The sequence below is a fragment of the Heloderma suspectum genome, chromosome 16, assembly GCF_057233095.1.
Source record: "Heloderma suspectum isolate Gila_16-S chromosome 16, 16-S_ref, whole genome shotgun sequence".
NCBI lineage: Eukaryota > Metazoa > Chordata > Lepidosauria > Squamata > Helodermatidae > Heloderma > Heloderma suspectum.
The window spans coordinates 15,156,336-15,183,559 of record NC_139473.1 but is presented as its reverse complement, the minus strand read 5'-3'; the positions used below and the strand labels follow the sequence as shown (position 1 = coordinate 15,183,559).

At 48.7% G+C, this 27,224-nt stretch overlaps 1 protein-coding gene across 1 annotated transcript; it reads left to right on the top strand.

The window, feature by feature from the left end:
- Window positions 1-1,913: 1,913 nt before the first annotated feature.
- NCF1 (neutrophil cytosolic factor 1) lies at window positions 1,914-26,920 on the top strand. The gene is made up of 11 exons (XM_084822587.1): window positions 1,914-2,091; window positions 4,083-4,163; window positions 9,405-9,480; window positions 11,854-12,019; window positions 14,922-14,977; window positions 15,899-16,021; window positions 17,779-17,886; window positions 18,068-18,185; window positions 19,364-19,471; window positions 22,828-22,970; window positions 26,233-26,920. The coding sequence occupies exons 1-11, from the start codon at window positions 2,020-2,022 to the stop codon at window positions 26,343-26,345; spliced, it is 1,164 nt and encodes a 387-aa protein (XP_084678713.1). The 5' UTR covers window positions 1,914-2,019; the 3' UTR covers window positions 26,346-26,920.
- The last annotated feature ends 304 nt before the right edge of the window (window positions 26,921-27,224 follow it).

Genomic DNA, 27,224 nt, shown 5'->3' with positions numbered 1-27,224 from the left:
CTCCCCCCCCCTTGTGCGTCTCCCTCCACAGGGAAATGCTTATTTTCCACCAGTGGGAAGAGGCTGAGATGGGGTGTCCAAGGGTGCCCCCGCGGAAAAACTGTGTTCCAAACACATTGGTTTCAAATCACGTTTTTCTCTTGTGCACCTTTGTTCTTCTTTTTTTCCCATGTAAATTAGAAAACAGGGGATCATCATCTTTATTGCAACTGAATGTCACCGTGAGGAGATGTGTGGCTGGGGTGGCTGGACCTTCTTTTCCTAAAACGGAGGCCGTGTTTCCATGGTAATGTTTAGTTCAAGCCGTCACTGCAGAAGATTCCAGGTTCGGCCACATCGCCGTGCGGCACCCTCAGGCAGCCCGTGGCAGGACCCGCCACTGATCTGAGCTCCCCTTTAACTGAGGGTGGGGGGATAGTGGCCTCTGAGAACCACCATTTAATTTCCAACAATGCCCCTGATGTAGCGTCACTCGAAGGCTTCATGGTAGCCCCCAGTGTAATTTCTATACACGGAGGTAACCCAAATTTATCCTCTAGTGAGAGCCAGTGTGGCGTACTGGCTAGAGTGCTGGACTGGAGTCGGGAGATCCGAGTTCTAGTCCCCACTCGGCCATGGAAGCTCACTGGGTGACTTGGGGCCAGTCACAGACTCTCAGCCCAACCCACCTCACAGGGTTGTTGTTGTGAGGATAAAATGGAGAGGAGGAGAACTATGTACGCTGCCTTGGGTTCCTTAAAGAGGAAAAAAGGCGGGATATAAATAATAACAATAACAACAACAACAACAACAATAATAAACCCTATAGGGTAGGTTAGGCTGAGAGGGACTCACTGGCCCATGATCACATCAGCAGCAGCAGCAGCAGCAGCAGTATCTACATTTCTATTCCCCCCCCCCCCCCATAGCTGAAGCTCTCAGGGTGGCTTACAAAGGTTAAAAACATTAAAAACACAATATGCAAAATTTAAAAACATAAAACGCACACAGACAGTATACACAGTGACAACATATATCCAAAAACAACTTTGAGCAATCAGCCAAACCATAAAACAAATCCAGGATCAATAAAAACTCATCACATGCTGCCAGATGCCTGGGAAAAGAGAAAAGTCTTGACCTGGTGCCCAAAAGATAACATTGTTGGTACCACAATTGGGAGGGCCACCACCGAGAAGGTCCTCTCCCTTGTTGCTTCATGAACAAGGATTTAAACCCAGCTTCTGCCTCCATCTGTTATGCCACATTGACTGGGTTCACACAACACGCTAGCCCACATTCAGTAGTTGAGTGTGGGTTGTTGTTGAACCATGGGTTAGCATGTTGTCTGAACCCAGGATGTTTTTCTCAGGGTGGCTTGTTAACCATGCAGTGTGGCTTATTTTTCTCGAACAAGCCACCTTGAGAACCCATGGTTTGTTGTTGGGTTGTTCAGGGTGGACAACAAGCCACACGGCATGGTTAAAAAGCCACCCTGCAGAAAATGTCCTGTGTTCAGACAACACGATCACCCACGGTTTGACAACATCCCACCCTCAACCACTGGGTGTGGCTTTGTGTGTTGTGTGAACAGCCCCACCATCTCCACAGACTCTCTTCAGGAACGGGGTTTTCCACAAAGCAGATACAACATCTGAAGGGCCTGGCTGGTGGAGTCTTATCTTTGGAGAATGCTTTATTGAGTTAATCCAAGTCACCAGTATTGGGGAGGCGGCAGCAGGGCTGCTGCTTGGTGGGTTGAGTTTTTGGCTCTGCTCCAGGTATGAGCAACAGGTGCAGAAAATAGAAACCAAGATGCAGAAAAAAAGAAAGAAAAGTTTTTTTTTAAAGCCCACATAATGGGCCAACAGTGTGATGAAATGAGACTTCCTCTTTTCTTGAGATAAAAGTTGCAGCCCACTGATACAGCTGCTAAACAGAGAGTGAGTGAGAGCGAGAACGAGAGAGAGAGAGAGGGAGAGGCAGTTGTGACCATCTCCAATAATAGCCCAAGAGGACCTCAGCTATCTGGCAGCAACCATGGGAGACATGTACATCAGACATATTGAGCTGCTAGGCTATGAGAAGAGATTTGTCCCAAGCCAACACTATGTAAGTACCTAGAAATTAATACAGTTGCGTAGGATGGGTCCCAGGGCATAGTCTGAAGGCACTAGAGACAGGCTCCTTGCTGAAGCTAAGCAGGTCTGGGTCTGGCCAGTGTTTGGAGGGGAGACCACCTGGGCACCACAGGTAGTCACCTTGAGTTCCATGATGGAAGAAAGGTGGGGATATAAATGTAATAAATAAAATAAATAATAAATGCATTTGCAAGTACCTGGTTCACCCCAATTTAGGTTCATGGGGGGCAGGCAGCTGACGGTCTAGTGCAGGGGTGGGCTGAAAGTAGTTCTCAGATCTTTTGAACTTCAGTACCCAGCATTCCTGGCCATGTTGGTGGGGACTTCTGGGAGACGAAGTCCCAAACATCTGCGGATCTACCCTCTGCCCATACCTGGTCTAGTTTACTGGAATATTTGTGTGAACAGCAGGGCCTACCTTATATAAAGGCGGTTAGGAAGAGAGACAGCTGAGAGGTAGAGAATATACTTTGCTTGTAGAAGATCCTAGGTTCAGTTTTCAGTTAAAAGAATTTCAGGCAGCAGGACTGAACCTATCTGTTCCTGCTGTGGAACAGCTCATACCGTCAGGAAGCTCTTCCTAATGTTTAGTCAAAATCCCCTTCCTTGTAAACTGAACACATTGGTTCAGATCCTACCCCTTCAAGTGTTAGAGAACAATTTTGCCCCATCTTCTATGTGACAGCCCTTCAAATATCTGAAGGTGGCTATCATATCACCTCTTCTCCAGGCTGAACATACCCGACTCCTTCAACCTTTTCTCATAGGACTTGGTCTCCTTGAATTTATACTGCATGCTGAACATGATATATAATATAGAAACATAATACAAAACATGGTCTTCAAAATCCACCTTTTCCACCAAGACTTTGGCACAACGTCATAGTCCCCATGCCAAAAGTGGTGCCAGGGGTGGGAGATGGGGGTTATAGAGACAAGTGCCCCCCACCCCAGACAAGTAGGTTATGCTCTTGCCCTTCCATTGCTGGTTAATTGAAGGAAAAGCAATTTTCACATAAAAAGTATAACTGAATCATAAACTTGACAGTAAAATCAAGCTATAATCCTAAACTTCCTTGAAAGTTTCAGAGATTCAGGACCGATAAAAGGAAGTCCTTCTTCACACAGTGCAGAGTCGAACTATGGAACTCACTACCGCAGGATGTAGTGATGGCCACCCATTTGGATGGCTTTCAACAGGGGCTGGACAAATTCCTGGAGGAGAAGGCTATCAATGGCTGCTAGTCCTGATGGCTATGTGCTCCCTCCAGTATCAGAGGCAGTAAGCCTATGTACACTAGTTGCAGGGGAACATGGGCAGGAGGGTGCTGTTGCACTCGCGTCCTGCCTGTGGGGTTCCTGGTTGACAGCTGGTTGGCCACTTGTGAACAGAATGCTGGACTAGATGGACCCTTGGTCTGATCCAGCGGGGCTCTTCTTCTCTTCTTCTGTTCTTATGTTAACTTCATCAAAATCAATAGGATTCACTTCAAAGGAAATACGTTTCAGCCGGGGCAGGGGGGCAGGCTAATGTGAAATATACTGTTATTTCTCTTTTAGAAATCTAACATGGGATAAAGTTTAATGACCCCCCCGCCGCAAGAAATGCTTTTGCCTGTGCTCCCCAATATGTGTTCTGCTGGTGCCACTGCTGCCTTCCCCAACCCGAGGCCCACCAGAAGTTTTGGACTACAACTCCCAGCATTCTTGAATATTGGCCATGCTGGATGAGGCTGATGGGAGTTGAAACCCAATACTTTTGGAGGGCACCAGGTTGCAGGATGGCTACCCTACTGTATCTAAGCCCAAGTACATGTCCCTGAACCAAATGCATTTTCCCTCCCTCGGTTGTCTCCTTTTTTTGTCAACATCTCAATTGTAAGCGCCTTGGGGCAGGACCTGCCCTCTTGCAATCATAAAGTGCTGTGCACGCCGACAGTGTTCCTCTGCTCTCCTTGTCAGGTTTACATGTTTTTGGTGAAATGGCAAGATCTCACAGAAAAGGTTGTGTATCGGAAGTTCACGGAGATATATGAGTTCCACGTAAGTAAAGATTTGGTCTGTTCTGCCCGAAGAGTGTGAGGTTAAGGCTGTGATCCTGTGCACACAAACTAAGGAGTAAAACTCACTGGGACGTTTTTTTGGGTACACATGCATAGGACTGGGCTGCCAAGTTGCAATGCTATGTATAATTTACCTGGGAGAAGTTCCCATGAAACACAGCGGTGCTTGCTTCTGAGTCAGCCTGACGCCAGATGCATGAAATTGCAGGTGATCAGTTAACCTGGATTAAATCTGCAATAAGGTGCATACGCTGAAATTTGCAAATTCAGCAGGTGAAGTTCTCCCATTGCTGGGAAAAGCTTCCGCTGCTGATTTATTATAACTATTTTTGTTTTAACTTGTTCCTCACCTCTTAAGGCACAGGAGCCCTGCCAGGGGAAAAGCCTTGGCAACCCTAGCTCTGCATGCAGCAGTTGCTGCTGCTTCCTGCTAGCCCTCCGGCTTCCAAGTCCAAACCAGCCCTACAGTTCTTTTCTCATGTATCCTCCTAATTAGGGTTGTTTTTAACTGAGTTTAAGGGTCAAACTAGTGTCACATGGTTAGCTGGGGGAGGAGAAGGAGAAGGAGAGAAGAAGAAGAGAAGAAGAAGAAGAGAAGAAGGAAGGGAAGAAGGGAAAAGAAAGAGAAGAAAAGAAAGAGAAGAAGCAGCAGCAGCAGCAGCTGGCATAGAGAAGGGTGAACTGGATCAGGACTGAGGCATTGGGGGGGAGGGAGCCTTTAACCCTTTGTGGCTGCTGCTTTCCCATCAGAATCCTTCCCCGCCACCCAATTTACAATGGGAGAAAAACTTCCATTGGTGCAAACAGAGAACCTTCCTCCCACTGTGAATAGCTTGTGCCATGGTGCCCCAATTCCAAGTGGGACTGTGGCAGGCCAAAGGGTTAAGCCTGCCCCCCTTCCCACAGACTCTCAAGGCCAGCTACTTCTTAAAAATAATCTTGCACACCAGAGCGTGACAAAGTTTGCATCTCTTCATCTGGAGTGCTGTGTCCAGTTCTGGGCACTGCACTTTAAGAAGGATGCAGACAAGCTGGAGAGGGTTCAGAGGAGGGCAACGAAGATGATCAGGGGACTGGAAACAAAGCCCAATTAATTAATTAATTAATTAATTAATTACATTTATATCCCGGCTTTTTTTCTCCTTGAGGAACCCAAGGCGGCTTACATAATCCTCCTTCTCCATTTTATCCTCACAACAACAACCCTGTGAGGTGGGTTGGGCTGAGAGTCTGTGACCAGGCCCAAAGTCACCCAGTGAGCTTCCCGACTCCCAGATCAACACTCTCACCGCTACACCACACTGGCTCTCCCATGTCTCTTCTCCTATGAAGAGAGACTGAGAGAAGTGGGCATGTTTAGCCTGGAGAAGAGAAGGCTGAGGGGAGACAGGATAGCGCTCTTCAAGTCCTTGAAAGGTGGTCACAGGGAGGAAAGCCAGGATCTCTTCTTGATCATCCCAGAGTGCAGGAGACGGAACAATGGGCTCAAGTTCCAGGTAGACAGATTCTGGCTGAACGTCAGGAAAAACATCCTGACTGTTAGAGCAGTACGACAATGGGACCCATTTCCTAGGGATGCGGTGGGCTCTCCCACACTGGAGGCATTCCAGATGAGGCTGGACAGCCATCTGTCGGGGATGCTCTGACTTGGACTCCTGCACTGAGCAGGGGGTTGGCCTCGATGGCCTTATAGGCCCCTTCCAAACCTACTATTCTATGGTTCTATGATTCTTCTGGCCCTGGGATGCAGGAATTAGCAGGTGAAGTTCTTTGAGGCCTGCAATAAACGTGATCAGGCTAGAGTCCGCAAGTCAAGCACATTTCAGTGGTACAGGCTGCACCCGATGCTCTTCCTCAGGGACCCTCAGGCGCACCATCCTGTTTTCTGAGACTCCCGGGGTTGATTTTAAAAGGAGCAGAGCAGTTCCCTTGCCCTTGTGGAGGCAAACATACACTCCGACGTGTGTGGGCAATCCGTGCGGACGTTCCCGAAGCCAGAACGGTGGCTGATTCAGGCTTCTGGTGGCCAAAGTCAGAGGAGCAGGCCTTCCACAACAGGCTCCACTCTGCTATGCAGCTGCTTGCAATGTCTGATCTGCCTGACTTGGATCAAGGAGTCTTACGAAATCCAGATGCTGGGAGGTGTCCCCTTTTGCGAAAGTTGAGGCAAACTGCAAAAGAGATGTCGGTTACTGATTTTTCTAATAACGTTGGGTTTTGTGTTTTGGGGATGTAGAAAGCCAGTGGGGACAGCACCGTCAAGATCTCATGCCTTCCAGAAATGCAGCTCTTCTAGTTCCCTGTCCAACGGCCCCAATTTAGCCCAGGACAGCCTCTATTTCCTGGTCCCTGTCCAGGGCTAGCAAAAGATGTTTTGCTCCTGGAGGCAAAGGACAAAATCCCCCCTCCCCACCCTTCCACATATAGAAGCCAACTGGACTGGTAGATGAATCTTACTTAGAATCATAGAATAGTGGGGTTAGAAGGGACCTACAAGACCATCGAGTCCAACCCCCTGCTCAATGCAGGAGTCAAGTCAAAGCATCCCTGACAGGTGGCTGTCCAGCTTCATAGAATCATAGACTAGCAGGGTTGGAAGGGGCCTGCAAGACCCTCGAGTCCAACCCCCTGCTCAAAGCAGGAATCTAAGTCAAAGAATCCCTGACAGGTGGCTGTCCAGCTTCACAGAATCATAGAATAGTAGGGGTGGAAGGGGCCTATCAGAACCTCGGGTCCAACCCCCTGCTCAATGCAGAAGTCCAGGTCAAAGCATCCCTGACAGGTGGCTGTCCAGCTTCATAGAATCAGAGAGCTTCAGCTATTGGGCGGTATAGAAATGAAAGGAATGAATGAATGAATGAATGAATGAATAAATAAAATCGACTAGCAGGGTTGGAAGGGGCCTACAAGACCCTCGAGTCCAACGACCTGCTCAGTGCAGGAGTCCAAGTCACAGCATCCCTGAGAAGTCCAGCCTCGTCTTGAATGCTTCCAGTGTGGGAGAGCCCACCACCTCCCTAGGTCATTGGTTCCATTGTCGTATTGCTCTAGTACTTCAGTACTGGTGATGGGACAGTATTCTCTACTATTGGGGGCTGGCAGCTCCGATGTCAGTGGGGTGGTGAACCCGCTCCAGGTTTCTGTCCCCGCTCCGGGTTTCTGTCAGAACCAGTCAGAATGCTAAAGGAGCTACCCAAGCTGTGAAGCACCTTGGATAGCTCCTTCAGAGTTCTGACCAAAACCCGGAGCAGATTCACACCTCCCTCCCGCCATTGGAGCCACCAGCCTCCACTGTTCTCCACCACAGCTGAAGGCAATAGAGCTGACACCTGATCATTTTAAGTGCTCCCAGGCATTGTGGGAAATTTCAATGCTCCCTCACTAGCCTCCTGCTACATCAGTGCTCCACTACCCTAGAGGCAATGGTGGGTGGCTTGTGGCCACCATTTTAAATTTCCCATCATGCCCCAGGGCAGCCAACATGGCATTGCTCTGGGGCACAGTGGGAAACTCGAATGACAGCTTCTAACCACATGCCACTGATGTACAAGTGGGTCCCCCGGAGGGTACTTTGCCAAGAGCCCCCTCAAACCTATTAGCACACATGTAGGCAAATGCATGCACATGAATGCTAAGGTGCCGTGCAGTTCACAGCCTCCTGTTTCACTCATCACAGCTGCCAAGGTGTGTTTTGAGCTCTTGCTATAGTAGGGCAATTGTGTTTTCCTAGTGTGTGTTTTGACCGAAAAAGCACGCATCCTCTTTGCTTTCAAATCTGTGGGCAGCTGCTTATGGCAGAGTAAACAAAAACGGAGCACAGCCACAGAGAAAGAAGCTTCAGAAATGTGCTGTCGTGGAATGTGTGGGCTTGCAAGATAACTGTTGGTATGAGATAGCTACCTTAGACCATGTACAAAGTGCCTTTCTTTCAACCTGGTTTGCATGTCACAACAGCAGCCATGGCTTAATTGTATGTATGTATGTATTTTATTTTATAATTTATTAATTACATTTCTATACTGCCCAATAGCCAAAGCTGTCTGGGCCGTTTGCAAAGATTAAATACGTTAAAAATACAGTATACAGAGATTAAAACCCGTTTGCATAAAAATCACACGGACAATATACACAAGAGAACATATATCTGAAACAACTTCAAACAAGCAATCTCAAGCAAACAACTATAACCATAAGATAATCCAGAATCGATTAAAACGTATCATATGCTACCAAATGCCTGGGAGAAGGGAATTTAGCTGTGGGGTGCCTCTGGGTGTCATTTTCACATGGTGCCCACGGGTGTCTGGCTTGCTGTGGTTTGCTGTGTCACGCAAATGCAGGCAGCAGAGGCTGTGTGAGGATTAGGCAATCCTCAAATTCCCCACGGCTTGTTTTAGGATTATTTCAGGGTTGTCTTTGTTATATACTATACATAAAAAAATTCAACGAAAACAAAGCGAGCAAGCAAACGAAAGGGGCCAGAAAGAAAAATATATAACTACATGCTTTAAAAGGGTCAGTTTCCGTTGTCTAACCCTCAAACAACCCCTGCTGCCTGGGTTCACATGACACCTTCACTGCAAATATGACGCCCACCGGCACCCGACACAATGCAACAGCCCTGCAGGTGAATTAAGCCACGGTGGGCTGTTGTGATGTGCAAACAGGCCCTGCTGCTACACTTCTGAATGAGCCGGGGGGCGGGAGGAAGGGAGGTCTTCCTGATCATAAAGGTGTCTTCCCAAGTAGCTTGCGCAGAGCACATCTCACTCAAGAAAGGTATCATGGAATCATAGGGTTGAAAGGATTATTAGAGGCCATCTAGTCCACCCTCCACTGCTCTGTGCAGGAGGCAACTACAGTGCTGACTTTCCCCTTCCCATCAGTGCTCCTTTGACCAAATTATCAAACATTGGCTGCCCTTGGGTTTTTTTTTGTTTTTGTTTTGCCAGATCTCCTCCTTCTTGGACCTGAACAACCCCCAGAGGTTGTCAACTTCTTTTTCTCTGGCAGGGATCCTGTGCAGCTGCCTGTCAGGCGGAAATGTAGCAGGCAACCTTTTTCTTCTTCTTCTTCTGCAAGCATGGTGACAAAATGATTGAGGGGAGGACGTCCGTTGCGAAATGTCTGCATGGGAGTGCTAAACACAAGCGGCGAAGTATGTTTGTCCCGACTTTCAGCTGAATTTTAAGACGGCTCTTACTTTCCCTTCTCTCACTAGAAAGCTCTGAAGGAAATGTTTCCAATTGAATCCGGGGATATTAATGCAGAGAACAGAATCGTTCCGCATTTGCCAGGTAAGCAGCTTGGTTGTAAGGTCAGCGGTTTGTGGTTGCGCTCCAGTCCATGACAGGTGTGCGTGAGGCTATTGCAAGATCATACTGGGCTGCTCCGACCACGCCAACCCTGTGACGGATGGCTTTGCCCCCCCCCCCCCGCTATGTGTTCAGTGTCCATGTGAAGGGACAATACTGGTACACCAATGTACGTTTCCCTCCATGTGAGGGAGGGATTTTCTCTCACATGTCAGTTTGCGCATAGGATCCGCTCATGCTGCTATTGGGAGCAGGGTAGCACACCTGAGGAGGTTCATATGAACCCTTCTTAGGTGATCCCTAATTGGCTGGCATCGCCCATGCGACTGTTCCCAGTCATACGGAAACCCAGGTGTTTTTCAAAATAAAAATGACAACGTCAGTAGTCATGTTTCAAGGAAACAACAATGGTGAACAGGTGTGAAAAAAGGAGAACCTTCTCAGCATTAATATTTTGCATTCTCCTCTCATCCCAGTACTACTTTTGCTCTGAAAAATGAAATGGGTGAACATTTAACAGAGCCCAAATTATTATCAGCATTGTTACTATTTTTTGCAATTATTATTATGACAAGACTCAGATTTGACTGTTGTGACCTCTCCAAGTTCTTGGGGGCTTCATTAGTGTGCACTATATGGCAGTCTTCACATGCTTGAAAGAACTCTTGCTCCCTACCCCCCACTAATTATGCTACTTCACATGATTCATGGCCAATGCCTGACATTTAAAAGTTTCATTGCCATGCCCCGAGGTGCCCCCATTTACGTTAAGCTCTGGGGAATGAGTGATTGAATCCAAGGTTGATAACAATGTTATGTGTCAGCATGCAAATGCTCCCTTCCTGTAGTAAACCAGCAATCTATTTAGAGCTTTGGTTTGTCGAAATCAGTGGGTCTGCAGCATCGTGGTTTTGAGGAACTGAAAGGACCGTTTTGTTTCAGCTGGTTCACCAAACAGACACACTGACAAACGTGAGGGGGTGGTCATGTTGTCTTTGCATCTCTATGGTTGTGCCAGGGACGACTACTAACCCACCTGCCTTGGAATGCACCCCTGCGCATACCAGGTGCATGAAGCCTGGTTTCCCTAATTACCCTCGCTGCATGTGGCTTGTTATGGCTGGAGGCTGGCTGGCTGGAGTGGTTAACAAACCACCCAGAACCCATGGCCTCTTCTGTTGTAGGGTTGCTGGATGGTTTGTAAACCATAAATCATTCTTTCACGCGAATGGACTTGAGTCCTATTGGTATCCTCGAATCTGTTTAGAGTCTGGGCCCTGGCCAGGTCCCAGTTTAAGACACACACCTGGTGAGGGTAATTAGGGAAATTGGTGGCATGCACCCAGTATGCACCGGGGATGGTTAACAACCTGTATGCCTGCAGACCTGGTCATTGTCTTTGCAGGGGGCTCACGTGCCCTATTTCACAGAGCACAGCCTTCTGCTTGAAGGGCTGTCCAGACCAACGTAAACCAGTGTAAGAAGGGAGAGGAGGGGGGCTACAAGTGACCCTTCAGCAGCTACCATCTGGACAGCTGACTGAGCAGCAGGCACAAAGGTCACCTGGTTATCGTGCTGAGATGTATTATATTTTCATTTAACTACATAGTAAATTGCAGTAATTATTTCTAAATGTGCATCTCTACATCTAAAATAGCACGTGCGACATTTACGCACGTTATTGTCTTCTCTCTCTCTCTCTCTCTCTCTTTTTTAGGTGCTGCATTTCATATTTTTGGCAATGCATAAGTGGTCACCTTATAGCTTAGCAGTCTTTTTTTAATCAAACGCGTCTTGTAGATCAGTGATCCTAGTCCCACATTGTAGATCAGGCGAGTGTAAGGCTTTCAGGGTACTGGTGGTAGTAGAGTGGCCTTCCCCACCCTGGTGCCCTCCATAGGCGTTGGACTACAACCCCCATCACCCCCTGCCAGAGATGATGGGAGTTGTAGTCCAGCACATCTGGAGGGCGCCCGGGTGGAGAAGGCCGCTACGCAAGTCAACATGAGACCCCTTGACAGTCTTGAAGATCTGTTGATTTTGTTATGTGATACCTATTTAATCAGTTACCAGCTCTAATCCCTTTCAGCAGGAGAGTGGGAGGCTGTGTTTTTAAACACTGGGCTGGGTGGTCCATAATTCAGTGGCAGAGTGCCTGCTTCACCGAAGGTTCTAGGTTCAGTCCCTGGGATCCCCTGTTAAAAGGATCAGGGAGCAGCCGGTGACGCAAAACACCTTGTCCTGAAACCCTGGAGAGCCACTGGCAGGTCAAGCAAGCACTTCTGGGGTAGATCAACAAATAGTCCAGCCTGGTATAAGACATTTTTCTCTGTTCCATCCAACCCATCTGTCTAGCACCGAAGTGGTTTGATAGCCAACGATCCACCGAAAACCGGCAGAACACGCTGACCGAGTACTCGATCGCCTTGATCAACCTGCCGCGCAAGATCTCCCGATGCGCACACGTGCTGGACTTCTTCAAAGTCAGACCTGATGATCTGAGTCCGCCTACAGTGAGTCAGTGAGTAGCGGTGGAGGCACGTCGGTTGAATGGCTGTTGGTGGGCCTGCAGTTGGGGCGTTTAAAGTAAAACGATTGTAAGGAGAACTGCAGCGGCTGGGGCGTTCAGATTTCTCTCCTCATGCACCAAGATGTGTTATCCTGGGCAGAGTTGCCAGTTTTCTCAGCCCTGCTTCTCGAGATCAAATTTAACCGGTTATTGTGGGGAAGGAATGTGGGACCTTTTTCACTCTGCTGCTGAGCCACAGGAGAAGTGAAACTGAGCTATTCAGGGATTTGATGCATGAACAAGGAAACAGTCCAAGAAAACCCAGTCAGACTCTTTGTCTTCCCTCTTCTTGCTTGGGCCAATATAAGACCACCCTTGTCAAATTAATCTCAGATGAGCTTTACTGAAAGGATGGTCAGGAAAGGGAAACCAGAACCCTTTCAGCATCTAGGGTCCTCCTCCGGGTGCCTCCTCTGAGGGAAGCCCAGAAGCTGGCAATGAGGGACAGGGCCTTCTAAGTGGTGGCCCCCCATCTGTGGAACAAGCTCCCTGATGAGGTCCGCCTGGCACCAACATTATTCTATTTTCAGCGTCAGCTTAAGACCTCTCTCTTTTCCCAGGCACTTGGCAGCACATGATGAGTTTTAATTGGTCCTGGATGTGTGTTGCTGGATGTGTCTTGAGCTATGACTGACTGTTCAAAGTTGTTTTTAGTTATATGTTGTTTGTGTATATTGTCTGTGTGCTTTTGTGTAAATGGCTTTTAAACTTTTTATATTGTAACTTCTGTAAGCCGCCCAGAGAGCTTCAGTTATGGGGCGGTATAGAAATGCAATAATAATAATAATAATAATACAACCCTGAAGAGGCTGGAGCTGGATTTTAAAAGTTTTTTTAAGGGAGCAATCCTATGGCCCCCTAGATAGCCTCTGAGGGGCCATAGGATACTTTGGATTCCCAGGTCCGAGGTTGGAGACAGTACTCTGACCTCGGAGGGAGGGATCCGTGCTCCTCCCCCTCCCCTTTGCAGCTGGTGAAGAAAGACCTGCAACCGGCTGCCTCTCCGAGGTTGGGAACGCAACCTCGGAGAGGGGGGAAAGGGGTGTGTTGCGGTGGGCGGGGAGGTGAGGAGATGGGATTGGCCAGGATATGAGCTCTCTTGAGGCTTCGCCAGCCTCTTTCCCTTCCGCTGCAAAACACCCCAGCTAGACAGGCAAAAAAGCCCGTCTAGTAAAATGCAGAGCAGGAATACAGGGAGGCCTCCAAGTTCAGCGGTTTATGATCATCAAGGGCAGAAACAATAGGATTGCACCCCGAAAGGATTTAGTCAGTGGTGTCGTGGGCTTGCGGGGTACAGCGCCAGCACTTTTTTATTAGCAGGGACGCTGACTTCATACTTCCCTGTTCCCTCTGAGCTCAGCTGCAATCCTCCCAGCAGCTGCGATTTATTTTCCCAACAACAACATATTGTTTCCTGTTGTGATGCAAAGCATTTTGCAGTGACTTGCTCTTGAATGGGCAATGAAGACCCATTCGCTTTACAAAAGTCTGGCTCCTAGCAGAAAACCCCTAGAACCGGTTCGCTGATACGGATCAACCGACCGGGCTGCTGCCTGAACGTTTGGCCTCTCCTTAGGGGGGTGGCTGCCGGGACTGTCATGATGGCAGCCTGTGCTACAGGATCTAGTTTGGAAAGATGACCAAGGGAGCAAGCTTAACCCCGGCCAAAGGCTGGATGCGGGTTAGGAGGGGGCAAGAGATGGCATTGGCAGCATGGCACGTCCACCATAGAGGCCCCTGCGGAAAGCCCTGGGGGCCTGGATCCACCACTGGCAGTGTTCCCCCCGGCAGTAGCCCTGGCCAAAACAGGGGGTTCTGGGCTGGGTGTGTGGATCCCCTGGACCCAGAGTAAATGCATCTTCCCCTGGATGTGTACATAGGGTTGCTCTGTAAGGGCCAAAGGGGACTTGATGGTGAATGCATCTTTGCATTTAAGGTGTAGGTTTTTAAAAACACAAAAGGCGTCTGCTGGAGGGAGGAGCTGATCACAGTCTAGAGCACCTTGCTGTGGTTCCTCCTCTGTAGCTGCTATTTGCTGGGCGGGGGGGCGGGGGCAATTGCTCTTTGGCACAAATGTGGGCTCTCCTCCCAGTGCACATACTAGCTCTGGAGGAGGGATTCCCCTCAGGGAATCATTATCCCTGATAACGATCAACCCTCCCTTTTGATGCTTTTGTTAAAAAACAACAACAACCCTGCAGGTTAAATGCAAAGAGTTGCATCTACTTTGGCTCTAAGACGAGAACATGCTAGAGAAGGGATGGGGGACATTAATCTGACAAGAGCTGCGTGTCTGCAGCAGCTGGAGCTTGAAGCAAAAGTGGGTGTGAGCTCCCCTTCTCTCTCTCTCTCTCTCTCTCTCCAGCACCCCCTGTTCTCCTTCTCTCTCTGTCACCCCATTCTCTCTCTCTCTCTCTGCCACCCCATTCTCTCTCTCTCTCTCTCTGCCACCCCATTCTCTCTCTCTCTCTCTCTCTCTCTCTCTGTCATCCCCTTCTCTCACTTTTTCTCCCACTGCCACTCTCCTTTCTTTCTCCCTCCCCCCAACTCCCTCTTCCATCCTGCCCAGAGTATTATAAAACTCATGCATGTTGTGAGCAAAGTGCCTGGTTGGGACCTGCTCCTGATAAGAGTCAATCCTTGGCATTTGCGCCTTAGATTTCAAATATCTGTACGTTATCTCAGCAATCCTTGCTGAGTATCCTTGCTGAGTCCTTGTCAGGTAGGCTGTGGATGTTATCCAGCATGTCTCAGACGAGATGAGTAAATGGCCTGCTTGAAGGCCACCTATTTGAGTTTGTGGCTGGGATGCGATGCTTGATACCTTAACGGCTTTTGTCTTGGGTTTTTCCAGCATCAAGAAACCAGAAGCCTTTTTAATGCCAAAGGATTCCAAGAAGATTGCAGCAGGTAAGAGAGCAGAAGTGGAATAAACTTTCCATCTCATCTTGCAGTACCTAAATCTGTACCTATAGTGACCATGTGGAACCTCCATGTTCACAGACCTCCTACCTGAGTACCAGTTGCTGGAGAGCTTGTGGCCTTTGCACTGGGCTATCTGGGTGGTCAGGGGCCGCGGTGGCTTAGTGGTTAAGACGCTGAACTGCAGACCGGAAGGTCGGCAGGACAGCAGTTCGAGACCCGAGTGCTGCGTGACGGAGTGAGCTCCCGCCTTCAGTCCCAGCTCCTGCCAACCTAGCAGTTCGAAAGCAAGAAATTGCAAGTAGATAAATAGGTACCGCCTCGGCGGGAAAGGTAGCAGCGCTCCATGCACCTCGGTGTTCAGTCATGCCGGCCACATGGCCACGGAAGCGTCTTCGGACAGCGCTGGCTCTTCAGCTTAGAAATGGAGATGAGCACCACACCCTAGAGTCGGACACGACTGGTTGGGGACACCTTTACCTTTTTATCTGGGTGGTCACTGTGGGAAGCAGGATGCTGGATGAGATCGACCGTTGGTCTGATCCAGCAGCAGGGCTCATCTTAGTTTCATAGCATTTCCAGGGATTTTTAATTCATAGATTACCATGGGGACTAGAAGCACACTTTTTATTTTAACTAAAAGTGAGGAGTGCCAGGGCTCAAGCTTACCTTTTAAGTTTCAGCTCTACTACTTTATCCCAGATGTCTCTGTGGAGAGCTTTACAGTTAATTTGATGGTGAGGGGAAGTCACCCGGAACATGTGAGACCAAATGCAATGCATTAACTTTGCATCTGCTGGGACTGATCCACGCCACTCTAAATAGGTCTTGCGAGCCGAGCTCCACTGAACCCAGGCTCTCATTTGCCTCTCGGGAGTCCCTTCATCACAGCTGCTCCTCTTCTTATAGACATCACAGGGCCCATCATCCTACAGACGTACCGAGCGGTCGCCGACTATGAGAAGAGCTCCAGAACCGAGATGGGGGTCAAGATGGGGGACCTGGTGGATGTCGTGGAGAAAAGCGAAAGCGGTAAAAAGAAAGGCGCGGCTTTTCACACTGGCTCTGGAGCAGGGCTGGCTTTACTGTTACGCCAGAGTGGTCAGGATTTTGCTGCAGTGGGTGCGGGAAGGCCCTTGAGCTGGGATTCTAGGAGAGGAAAGGCAATGAGTGAAGAATCATAGAATAGTATAGTAGGGTTGGAAGGGGCCTACAAGGCCATCTAGTCCAACCTCAGAATCCCAGCAGCAGCAACAGGAGTGGGGCAGGCGAGGGTGCCGACACCTTATGGCAGCCTTCTCCAATGTGTTGGACCGCGACTCCCAGGCTTCCCATTTGTCAGGCCCCGACTGGAGGTACTAGAGACTCCAGAAGCCCAGGGCGTCCCAGACCTGGGACTGCCCCCAGACCCACAGGAGCCTGAACCCTCAGGGGAAGAGGCTGCAGGGCCATCCCGGTCAGGAGAGAGGCTGGGCCGCCCCCTGACCCCCCGGGGGCGTCGTGGCCTCAAGCAACAGGCTAGCAGGACTCCTGTGCAAAGGAGCGCTTGCCTCCAGAAGAGGTCTCCTCAGGAGAAAGGGACTCCTCAGGAGTCGGCTCTGGAATGGGAGTTCTGACTGCTGCAGCTGAGCTCTGGCTGGCTTTGGGCTTAAAAGCCTTCACTGAAAACCCAGACTGGGTTGGAACAACGTGATCCATCCAGCCTCTGCCGTGTGCCTTGCCTCCTGAATTGTGCCCTGTGTCTGATGCTCTGTCTCCCGGCCTTTTGGACCGCTCAACAACCCTTCTAGACTGTGTAACTTCCCTGACTGATTTACTGTGTTTGACCTCTCGCTTGTTATCTTGACCACTCCTGTTTCTGCCTGATCCTTGTTGCCCGACTGCCTGCCTGTGTTCTGACCTCTGCCGGGATTTTAACCACTCCCGCATTAGCCTACACCTCCTTGGACTGCAGCCTGTGTGCTTGACTCTTTGCTTGCCAACTTGACTGCTCTATTGCATCGCTCTCTGTCCTTTCTTGCAAACAGCCAAGACTGTTTGCAAGTCTTGCCAATGGTCAAGAATGCTGGGAGTTATAGCCCCAAAAATCTAGAAGTTGGGTTGGGTGCCCGCTGCTTACCTGGAACCGATGGATAGCTGAGATGAATTTGAAGAACAGGAACCGAACTACACAGGTTGGGAAAGGCTGCTGCAACTAGGAATGTTGGAGAAATCTGTCACGGAATCAACTGAGTTTGAATGGTCATGACTCTGACCCCCAGATTCCACAGCTTTTCCCCTGTTGGGCGGGTTCTGAGGACTTGGAGACCAGTTTTCTAACTTTCCCAAATTTTGCACAAATTTCACTGTAGAAAAATACGCTCCCCCCCCCCTCCCGCAAAAAAAACGCAGGCCAAAAATGCACATTTCCTCCATAGGGTAAAGTGTGAAAACGTGCTTTTGGGGGGGGGGGGATTTGTGCATATTCCCATGTGCAAATATGTGCAAATCTGGAAACCGAAAAATCTGATTCTGGCAATGGGCGGGCGACAGAATGAAGGACATCTGACAAGCCGCGAAACACAGATGGAACGGATTTTACACAATCTGTACATCTCCAGTTGTCACTGGAGATGCTGGAGCTTAAATCTAGGACTTCCAGCAAGAAAAGCAAGGTCTCTGTCATTGTGCAATGGTTTCTCCCAGTTGTTGCAATGCAATCCAAGCATATGTCCCTTGCTAACAAAATACGACAGTGACGACTCCCTCGAAGTTTTACATTTTAAGGAGTTTTTCTCCCCTCATTCCAGGCTGGTGGTTCTGTCAGCAAAGGAACAAACGTGGCTGGGTGCCCGCTGCCTACCTAGAACCTATGGATGGTCCAGATGAAACTGAAGAACAGGAACCCAACTATGCAGGTAAAACAACCTTCTCAATTGTTCCAGTGACGTTTGGGTGTCACTTGGCCTTCGGGTCAAGTACAACTTAGAGAAGGTTTTAAAGAAGCAAACTAAATGAATAGCACTGGAATATTCCTTGGGCATTTGTAATGCAGAGTTAACGTGAATCTTTCATACTTCTCAACTTTTTTCTGCTAAGGTGAGCTTTATGTTGTCCGAAAAGGCTACATGGCTGCCCAGGAAGATGAGATCACACTGAAGGAGGGAGAAACCATCGAAGTTATCCATAAATTGCTTGATGGATGGTGGGTTGTCAGGTGAGGCCCCAAGGATACACAGCTGGAACAACTGGTGTAGACAGTCATCCAATGGCATTTGCCTCTGGTTTCTGGTACTTGGAGGTATCCAGAAATCTATTGCGGAGGCTGCATTTTTGTCCATCAAATGGCTAATAACCACTGATAGGTCTTCTCTGAATTTGGCTTCTCGGTTTTCTTTGTTCCCATTTCATTAAGTCCTTTATTCAGAAAGACTACTCGTGTTCAACTTTACACACAATCAGCAACACCCCTAATAAATATTATGTTGTATGTTGGGTCAGTTGGGGACATGATGTTGGGGGCGGGAGCCATGGTCCCGCTTTCTCCTTCCGTGCATTGGATGTACACTTGGAGGGGGTCAAGTGAATACCCTTAATGACACCAATTTAATAGGTAATATATATGAGGACCCAATGTTCAAAAGGCATAGGTGTTAAAAAAAGAGGTGAAACCTAACCCACAAAAATCTAACCTATGAGGAGAGAGTGAAAGAACTGGGCATGTTTAGCCTTGAGAAGAGAAGACTGAGGGGAGATGGGAGAGTGCTCTTCAAGTCCTTGAAAGGTGGTCACAGAGCGGAAGGGCAGGATCTCTTCTTGATCATCCCAGAGTGCAGGTCACGGAAGAATGGGCTCAAGTTACAGGAAGCCAGATTCCAGCTGGACGTCAGGAAAAATGTCTGACTGTCAGAGCAATGACTTAGGAAGGTGCTGGGCTTTCCTACACTGGAGGCATTCAAGATGAGGCTGGACAGCCGCCAGTCAGGGATGCTCTGACTTGGATTCCTGCACTGAGCAGGGGGTTGGACTAGATGGTCTTATAGGCACCTTCCAACCCTACTTTTCTATGATTCTAATTGGGATTCTTGAATCACAACGCGGTATAAAGCAAAAGGCTAAGAAAATCACAACGTCAGAATGTATCACAGTTAGCCAGGCACAGCTGCAACGGAGCATGCAACATCTCTTGTCAGCCAGAAATAGATCTCAGGTTGCACAAACACTTCCTGATTTGAACAAATCATTCACAACTTTTATTTGGTGTGCAGATTTCAACTTTCTTGAAACGAACTGACGCAGGTTTATGGTTTGAATCCATGTTCCTTAGCAATCTCAGCAGCACCATGCCTCTTTACCTTATGTGTAAATACAGTGATGTCGTTTCTTAAATACCAGGAAAGATGAAACCACCGGCTATTACCCATCCATGTATCTGCAGAAATCAGGGGAAGAGAACACTGCAGAGAGCAATCAACTGAGGAACAAAGTCGCCCCCCCTCGAAGGTAGTGTGTGTGTGTGTGTGTGTGTGTGTCTTGAGGGAGGTCAGCCTTTGCCAACTCGGAGCTCTTCTCTTGGCCAAACTGGCTGGGAATTATGGGAGGTGCAGTTCAACATATCTGGAGGGCCAGGGCTGGCCCTGTCATTAAGCAGGATGAGGCAGTCGCCTCAGGCGACAGACCTGGGAAGCAGCAGGAAGACGTTCAAAGAGGGGAGGCAGTAGATGTCCAGATGTTTCTGCCTTCATCTCCCAGCATCCCTGACCATTGGCCATGCTGGCAGGGGCTTCTGGGAAAGTCCAAAATATCTGGGGAAGTCCAACATACCTGGAGTTCTATCATCTCCTGGCTTAGCAGCTTACAGTTTCATTATTATGCACCTCACAGCCTATTCCGCGCCCCCTAAGTTAGCCGGCTGCCTTCAAATTCAGTGGAGAACGTTGTCCCAACGTTGGTGTTGAAGTCGGAGTCATCTGCCAGTCCAGTCAGCGTTTGTACATAGAATGGGAGTGGGCGCCATCTTGTCCTTCGCCTCAGGCAGCAAAATGGCTTGGGACGGCCCTGTGGAGGGCACCTGTGAGGGATCTCTGAGGGAAATCTCAACCCTGTCATCAAACGTTTCCAGAATTTTGGGGGGAGAGCTACGATGGGGAAGCTGGTATAGGGCCATTCTGAGTTTCTAGTGTGGATGTGCCCTCAGTGGGCTGCGATTTTGGAGTGAAGAAAGCTTTCTCCGGAGAAAATAAGAGTGGAATACCATGCTGAACGCTAAAAAAAATGGAGGCTCTGTTCAGAAATAACAAGAAACCACCGACGTTCGCTCGATGAGGACAAGCTGTGTCGAGCCTCCATGAGGAGAATGTAGAAAGCTTCTGCTCTCTGTTTTAAACTAACTACAGTTCCCTGTGACATCTGAACTCAGGAAACTGGTTTTTGTTAAACTGTGGCTAGGCATGAAAGAGAGGAGTGAGGAAGGATGAGTGTGTTAGCCTGAGGCTCACCACAGCACATTCAAATAGTGGGAAACCATGATCTAAACTCAGCCCAAGAGCCTTGAGGAGGCACCTTAAAGACTTAACAGATTTATTGTGGGTTCAGCTTCCATAACCTCCACAAAATGCACTGAATGCATAATAGGTTGGATCCATACAAAGTCAGTTGTGTTTAGTCCCGTTGAAAGCAATGGAACTGAAGTTAGTAATGACTATCTTGTCCCATTGATTTCAATAGTTTGAACCCTCAGTGATTATCAACCCTCTTTTTGTTGAGGGGAACCCGTACAACATATTGCTCTATCCTGTGGAACCCCGGTGCCCTCTTTCTGCCCTGCCTCAAGTAAAACAAAATGAAACATAAAAAAGCGGTAATAAAAACTACAAATTCAAAGGCAAAAATAGTACAAAATTGGTACAAAAATGTGCTAATTAATAATTATAATTTAGACAACTGGAAAATTAAGAATGTTCATAAATGTAATTCTGAGAGTTGACTGATTTTTTTTCGGTATGGAATAACGGGGGCTTGATGGGTAACTTGATTTCCCTTGATGGGAGGGAAAATGATATGCTTGAGGTGGGAGGTGGTCATATTTTCTGGAACCCCTGGGAGCTTTGCTGAGGAAAATAATAGTATACTCAGCACTGGGAAAAGTGACTTATCCAGCCTGTCCATAGCTTCGCACAGAGGAGGAGAGGAAGTAGATGTCCAGATGTTTCTGTCTTATTTTATTTATTTATTTATTTATTTCATTTCTATACCGCCCAATAGCCGAAGCTCTCTGGGCGGTTCACAAAAATTAAAACCAAACAACACACAATAAAACAATTTAAAATATATAGAACATTAAAACCACAATATAACAATACAACCACAATAAAACCTAGCAGCAGTACAGGAATTTAAAATACAGATTTAAAACAGCAAAGATAAAAATTTAGAAAGCTAAAAAGCCTGGGAAAATAAAAAGGTCTTCACCTGGCGCCGAAGGGAGTACAATGTAGGCGCCAGGCGAACCTCACTAGGGAGCTCATTCCAGAGCCGGGGTGCCACAGCAGAAAAAGCCCTCCTCCTAGTAGCCACCCGCCTCACTTCCTTTGGCAGGGGCTCACGGAGAAGGGCCGCTGATGATGATCTTAAGGTCTGGGCAGGCACACATGGGAGGAGGCGATCCTTCAGGTAACCTGGCCCCAAGCCGTTAAGGGCTCTGAATGTTAACACCAGCACTTTGAATCGGGCCCGGAAATGGACTGGCAGCCAGTGCAGCTGCAAAAGTACTGGCGTAATATGAGCTCGCAGGCCAGTCCTTGTTAACAATCTTGCTGCCCTATTTTGGACCAGCTGAAGTTTCCGGACCGTTTTCAAAGGCAGCCCCACGTATAACGCATTGCAGTAATCCAGACGAGAAGTTATCAGAGCATGGATAACTGTAGCTAGGCTATCTCTGTCCAGATAAGGGCGTAGTTGGTATACCAGCCGAAGCTGAGAAAAAGTGCTCCGTGCCACTGAGTTCACCTGTGCCTCAAGTGACAGTTCTGGATCCAAGAGCACCCCCAATCTACGAACCTGATCCTTTAGGGGGAGTGCAACCCCCTCCAGAACAGGTTGAATATCACCTAGCCGGGCAGACAAACCACCCACTAACAGTACCTCCGTCTTGTCTGGTCCGTCTTGCCTTCATCCCCCAGCATTCCTGGCCATTGGCCATGCTGGCAGGGGCTTCTGGGAAAGTCCAAAATATCTGGGGAAGTCCAACATACCTGGAGTTCTATCATCTCCTGGCTTAGCAGCTTACAGTTTCATTATTAATGCTTTGGAGAATGTGGGGATTTCTGGACTGTGAACTACCTTGGCAAATCCTTCCAAGGGACCAACCTTGGTGAATGACGCCAGTTGTTATGGGTAGCGGAGTCAGCTTTTAATGGTCTTAAGCACCCTACCCTCGCACCCCATCGCTCTTTAGATGCCAATGTGCAGTTACTTACCTTACTTCAATATGTAGCAAGCCCACCCTGCTGTGTCTGGGGGGCCTTCCTGCACATCCTGCTGAATGCAGTGGAAGCTGGTGTCTCTGACATCAGCAGGGCGGTGCGTCCACTCCCGGTTTCAGCCAGAACCAGTCAGAACTCTAAAGGAGCTCTTCAAGGTGTGAAGCATATTGCTGTGAAGCCCCTTGGAGAGCTCCTTTAGAGTTCTGACTGGTTCTGACTGAAACCGCCCAGCTGATGTCGGGGCCACCGATGGGCTGCCAGACATCTGCCCCAAAGTCCTGTCTGATGGCGCCGCTGGTCCTTGCCATGATTTGTAGAATGGAGAGACTGAACCGAGCCCCTCCACCCTTTCTCTTTCCCTTTCTGCCGGGGCAGATCCACCATCCGAAACAGCAAGAGCATCCACAACCTGGGCCGGAAACAGATCAGCCAGGAGACGTACAGGCGGAACAGCATGAAGTACATGCAGAGCAGGAAGAACCTGAAGAAGACACTCCTGAACAAAGGCAGCACCATCTGTAAGTCCTGGGCACCCCACTAAGATTTTATTTATTTAAGGTGCAGTCCTGTGCATGTTTAGACATACAACTCCCAGCATTCCCCAGCCAGCCTTGCTGGCTGGGGAATGCTGGGAGTTGTAGGCCTTTTCTCTGTCTAAACATGCATAGGATTGCGCCCTTATTTGTTTTATTACATTTATACTGGCTCAGATCTCCCCAGTGCCCCTTGTTTGGTTAAAGGTCTTCCATGACGAGTAGATGTCAGGTTACAAAGGTGTCCCTTTCGTGGACCTCTCAACCAGGGCTCTACAGGCAGATCATAGAATCATAGAACAGTAGGGTTGGAAGGGGCCTACAAGACCCTCGAGTCCAACCTCCGGCTCAGTGCAGGAATCCAAGTCAGAGCATCCCTGACGGATGGCTGTCCAGCCTTGTCTTGACTGCCTCCAGTGACGATGAAGATGGTTCCTAAACTTTCTAGATACTGTTCAAACATGAACGACAAGAACGACACAGGCCTGCAATCTAAGAGACATGATAGAAAAGGGCTGGGGGGGGGGAGCAAATTCAGGTACCGGCTTACAAATTAGTTACAGTGATCAGCTAGGGAGGCCACTAAGGATGGTATTTCTTGCAAGGGAGGAGTCAAGCTGCAGTTGGTCTCTGCTGAGCTGATGGGAGGGTGCTCGCTGTCTCATAGAACCACAGAATAGTAGGGTTGGGAGGGGCCTATAAGACCCTCGAGTCCAACCCCCTGCTCATTGCAGGAATCCAAGTCAAAGCATCCCTGACAGGTGGCTGTCCAGCTTCATCTTGAGTGCCTCCAGTGTGGGAGAGCCCACCATCTCCCTAGGGAATGGGTTCCACTGTCGTACTACTCTAATGGTTTCTCCTGATGTTCAACCAGAATCTGGCTTCCTGTAACTGGAGCCCGTTATTCCGTGTCCTGCATTCTGGGATGAGATCCTGGGCTTCCTCTCTGGGACAGCCTTTCAAGTACTTGAAGAGCGCTATTGTCTCTCCCCTCTGTCTTCTCTTCTCAAGGCGGACAGTACTTTATATATTCGTGTTCCGGGTTCTGGCCAGCCATCTATGTCCTTTCTCCAGGATCTGTTTCCCATCACCCTCCTTTTCTGTCTCTCCTCTGCCCCCCGGCCCTCACCCCAAACAGGCACCCAGCACTTTGTGGCCATGAAGCATGCTCAGTTGTCACTGGGTCGTTTTGGGTTCTTTTTGCCCCTTTACATCCGCCCCCCCCCCCCCGGATTTATGTATTAATTGCATTTATATCCCACCTTTTTTCCTCCTTAAGGAACCCAAGGCAGCATACATAATCCTCCACCTCTCCATTTTATCCTCACATCAGCAACCCTGTGAGGTGGGTTGGGCTGAGAGTCTGTGACTGGGCCCAAAGCCACCCAGTGAGCTCCATGGCCGAGTGGGGACTAGAACCCGGATCTCCCAGCTCCCAGTCCAACACTCTCACCACTGCACCACTCCTAGCACTTAACATTCAGCATTTTGTGGCCTTCAAGCATGCTCAGTCATCATTGGGCCAGTTTGGGTTCTTTTTGCCCACCTTATATTTCCCTATCTATCTATCTATCTATCTATCTATCTATCTATCTATCCATCCATCCATCCATCCATCCATCTAATCTACTGCATTTATGTCCCACCTTTTTTCCTCCAAGTAACCCAAAATGGCATACATAATTCTTCTCCTCTACATTTTATCCTCGCAACAACAACCCTGTGAGGGAGGTCAGGCTGAGAGTCTGTGACTTAGACTTAGAATCATAGGGTTGGAAGGGGCCTACAAGACCATCGAGTCCAACCCCCTGCTCAATGCAGGAAGCCTGATTCCCAGGCGGTCTCCCATCCAAGAGCAGGGAGCATGGCCGAGTGGGGACTAGAACCCAGGTCTCCTGGTTCCCAGTCCAACGCTCAAACCACTACACCACACTGCACACTATTTTTGTACTTCTGCGGATCTTGGGGTTGCTCCACGCTTGCTGATACCTCCCTCTTCTTTCTCCGTGTCCCCATTTTGGCAACCAACCTGTTGTCACTCACCAGCTGCGTTGGCTATTACTTTAGAGAGCTGTGTGAACAAAAGACTGGTCTCCGCCACCGAGAGCGTGCAGCCTCAGTTTAGACAGGTGAAAGTACGAGAAGACGGCACGGGGAAGGGAGGCAAGGAAAACAGGGGATGCTTGCTGGCTGATTTTATCCCTTTTTGTTAGGTTTTACCCACTGCAGTTGTCATATCAGTTTTTATGGTTTAATTGTTTTTCTGAATATTGTTGTTTTGTGTTTAATGATGCAAGCGGAGTTTTGGCAGTGGAAGGGCGGGAGACAAATTTTCTAAAATAAGCAAATATTTGCAAGTGCAGTTACATAGCTTTGGGCGAAAAGCTGCCCGTCAGCAAATACGGCTTCCAGTGGAGGCTGGTGGCTCTGATGTCAGTGGGGTGGTAAATCCTCTCTGGGTTTCAGTCAGAACCAGTCAGAACTCGAGGCACCTCAAAGGGCTCCTTTAGAGCTCTGACTGAAACCCGGAGTGGATTCACCACCCCACTGACATCGGAGCCACCAGCCTCCACTGGAAGCTTCACCATACCAGCTTCTCATTGAGCTGGTCAAACTGTGCCTGGTCAAAAGGAGCCATGTGGTTTATCTTCCTGCCTGCTGCATCATCCCAAAGGGACCTGCCAGTCAGAGTATGGATCCTCTGCGGTTCTTTGCTTCTGTATTTATTCCGGAACTTTGCAGCTGTTCCTTCTGAATTTCTAGCAACGCACATATGCCACACTTCTGCATGTGCGTGGTAAGATCACAACCGATCAGTGCAAGACCTCCAGGGTTTGGCTGGATGTATTATGCTAGTCCTGTGCAGGTGGGGGCTTACCAGAATGAACACTCCTTCAAGCAAAGCAAACCACAACAAACATCTTGCACACAGAAAACTAGCTTCTCAGGGAGAAGGCTAGGCTAGAACCCTATTCCCCGGCATGTTAGTTTTCTATGTGCAGAGAATTTTGTTGTATGGGGCAGTGTCCATTCATGTGAGCCTGAAGTGGTACAGTGCAGACACAGGTTGACCACCTCAATGAGGACTGGTCCTTTGTCTAGCCTCAAGGCTGCACGAGGATCGATGCTGGGTCTGGAAGAAAGACCTGCAACGCAGGCTTTCTCCATCGTGTCCAAACACCTGAGATTGGGATTTCGGAAAGGGCGTGCCGTGAAAACATGTCCGCTTTTTTCTTTCATTTTACAGTCGAGAAAAATGAGATGGAGAGTAAACAGGCTCAGCCTGCCATCCCTCCAAGACCCAGTAAGGATTTGATTCTGATCCGCTGCTCGGAGAGCACGAAGAGCAAGATCAAGTGAAGAAGGAGCCATGTGGTTTATCTTCCTGCCTGCTGCATCATCCCAAAGGGACCTGCCAGTCAGAATATGGATCCTCTGCGGTTCTTTGCTTCTGTATTTATTCCGGAACTTTGCAGCTGTTCCTTCTGAATTTCTAGCAACGCACACATGCCACACTTCTGCATGTGCGTGGTAAGATCACAACCGATCAGTGCAAGACCTCCAGGGTTTGGCTGGATGTATTATGCTAGTCCTCCAGTGTGTGTGTGTGTGTGTGTGTGTGTGTGCGTGTGTTTCCTCCCATCATTAAAAATCTTATCGACTAGTAATGTATTTGGCTCTGGTGAAGTCCTACAAGTCACAGAGCGATTGAGACATGGATGATTCAAGTGTCTATGGATGAACTGAGTGGTCAGTGGGATAACTGGAGAACGAAGCGAGGATTGTACTAATACTTGTCACCCATGTAACTGATGTATAATATAGGTTGTTTTGTAAGGGTGTTTGGGGTAAATATGGCCATGGTCTATGTTCAACTTATTCTATGTCTATGCAACTGTACAAATGTTTGATAAATAAAGAGGTTGGTGTGAAAATAGCATTTCCAATCATCTCTTAAGCAAGGCGAACTTACACAGGCAGTTTTCGGTAAATGGCAGCCGTTGCGACAGAGAGGAAATTCTGTGCAACTCTTAGTTTGCAGCTGCACCCCCACCCCCCATATCTTGTGTAAGACTCCTGATGGGAAGGAAGGAATTCACAACCCCTCTAATAAGGCCACTCCCAGAGCACACGAATTACAAGAAGCGGGGACTGCAGCAAAATGTCAGCACTCCTGTGCAGGGTTCCCGCCAGCCTGCCAGTCATACCTTCCTTTGGGATACTCCATTGCATCTGCCC

Coding starts and splice junctions, on each gene's coding strand:
- NCF1 (XM_084822587.1), top strand. CDS start 2,020: ATGGGAGACATGTACATCAGACATATTGAGCTGCTAGGCTATGAGAAG. Junction 16,022..17,778: donor CGTGGAGAAAAGCGAAAGCG/GTAAAAAGAAAG, acceptor CCCTCATTCCAG/GCTGGTGGTTCTGTCAGCAA. Junction 19,472..22,827: donor AAAGTCGCCCCCCCTCGAAG/GTAGTGTGTGTG, acceptor CTGCCGGGGCAG/ATCCACCATCCGAAACAGCA.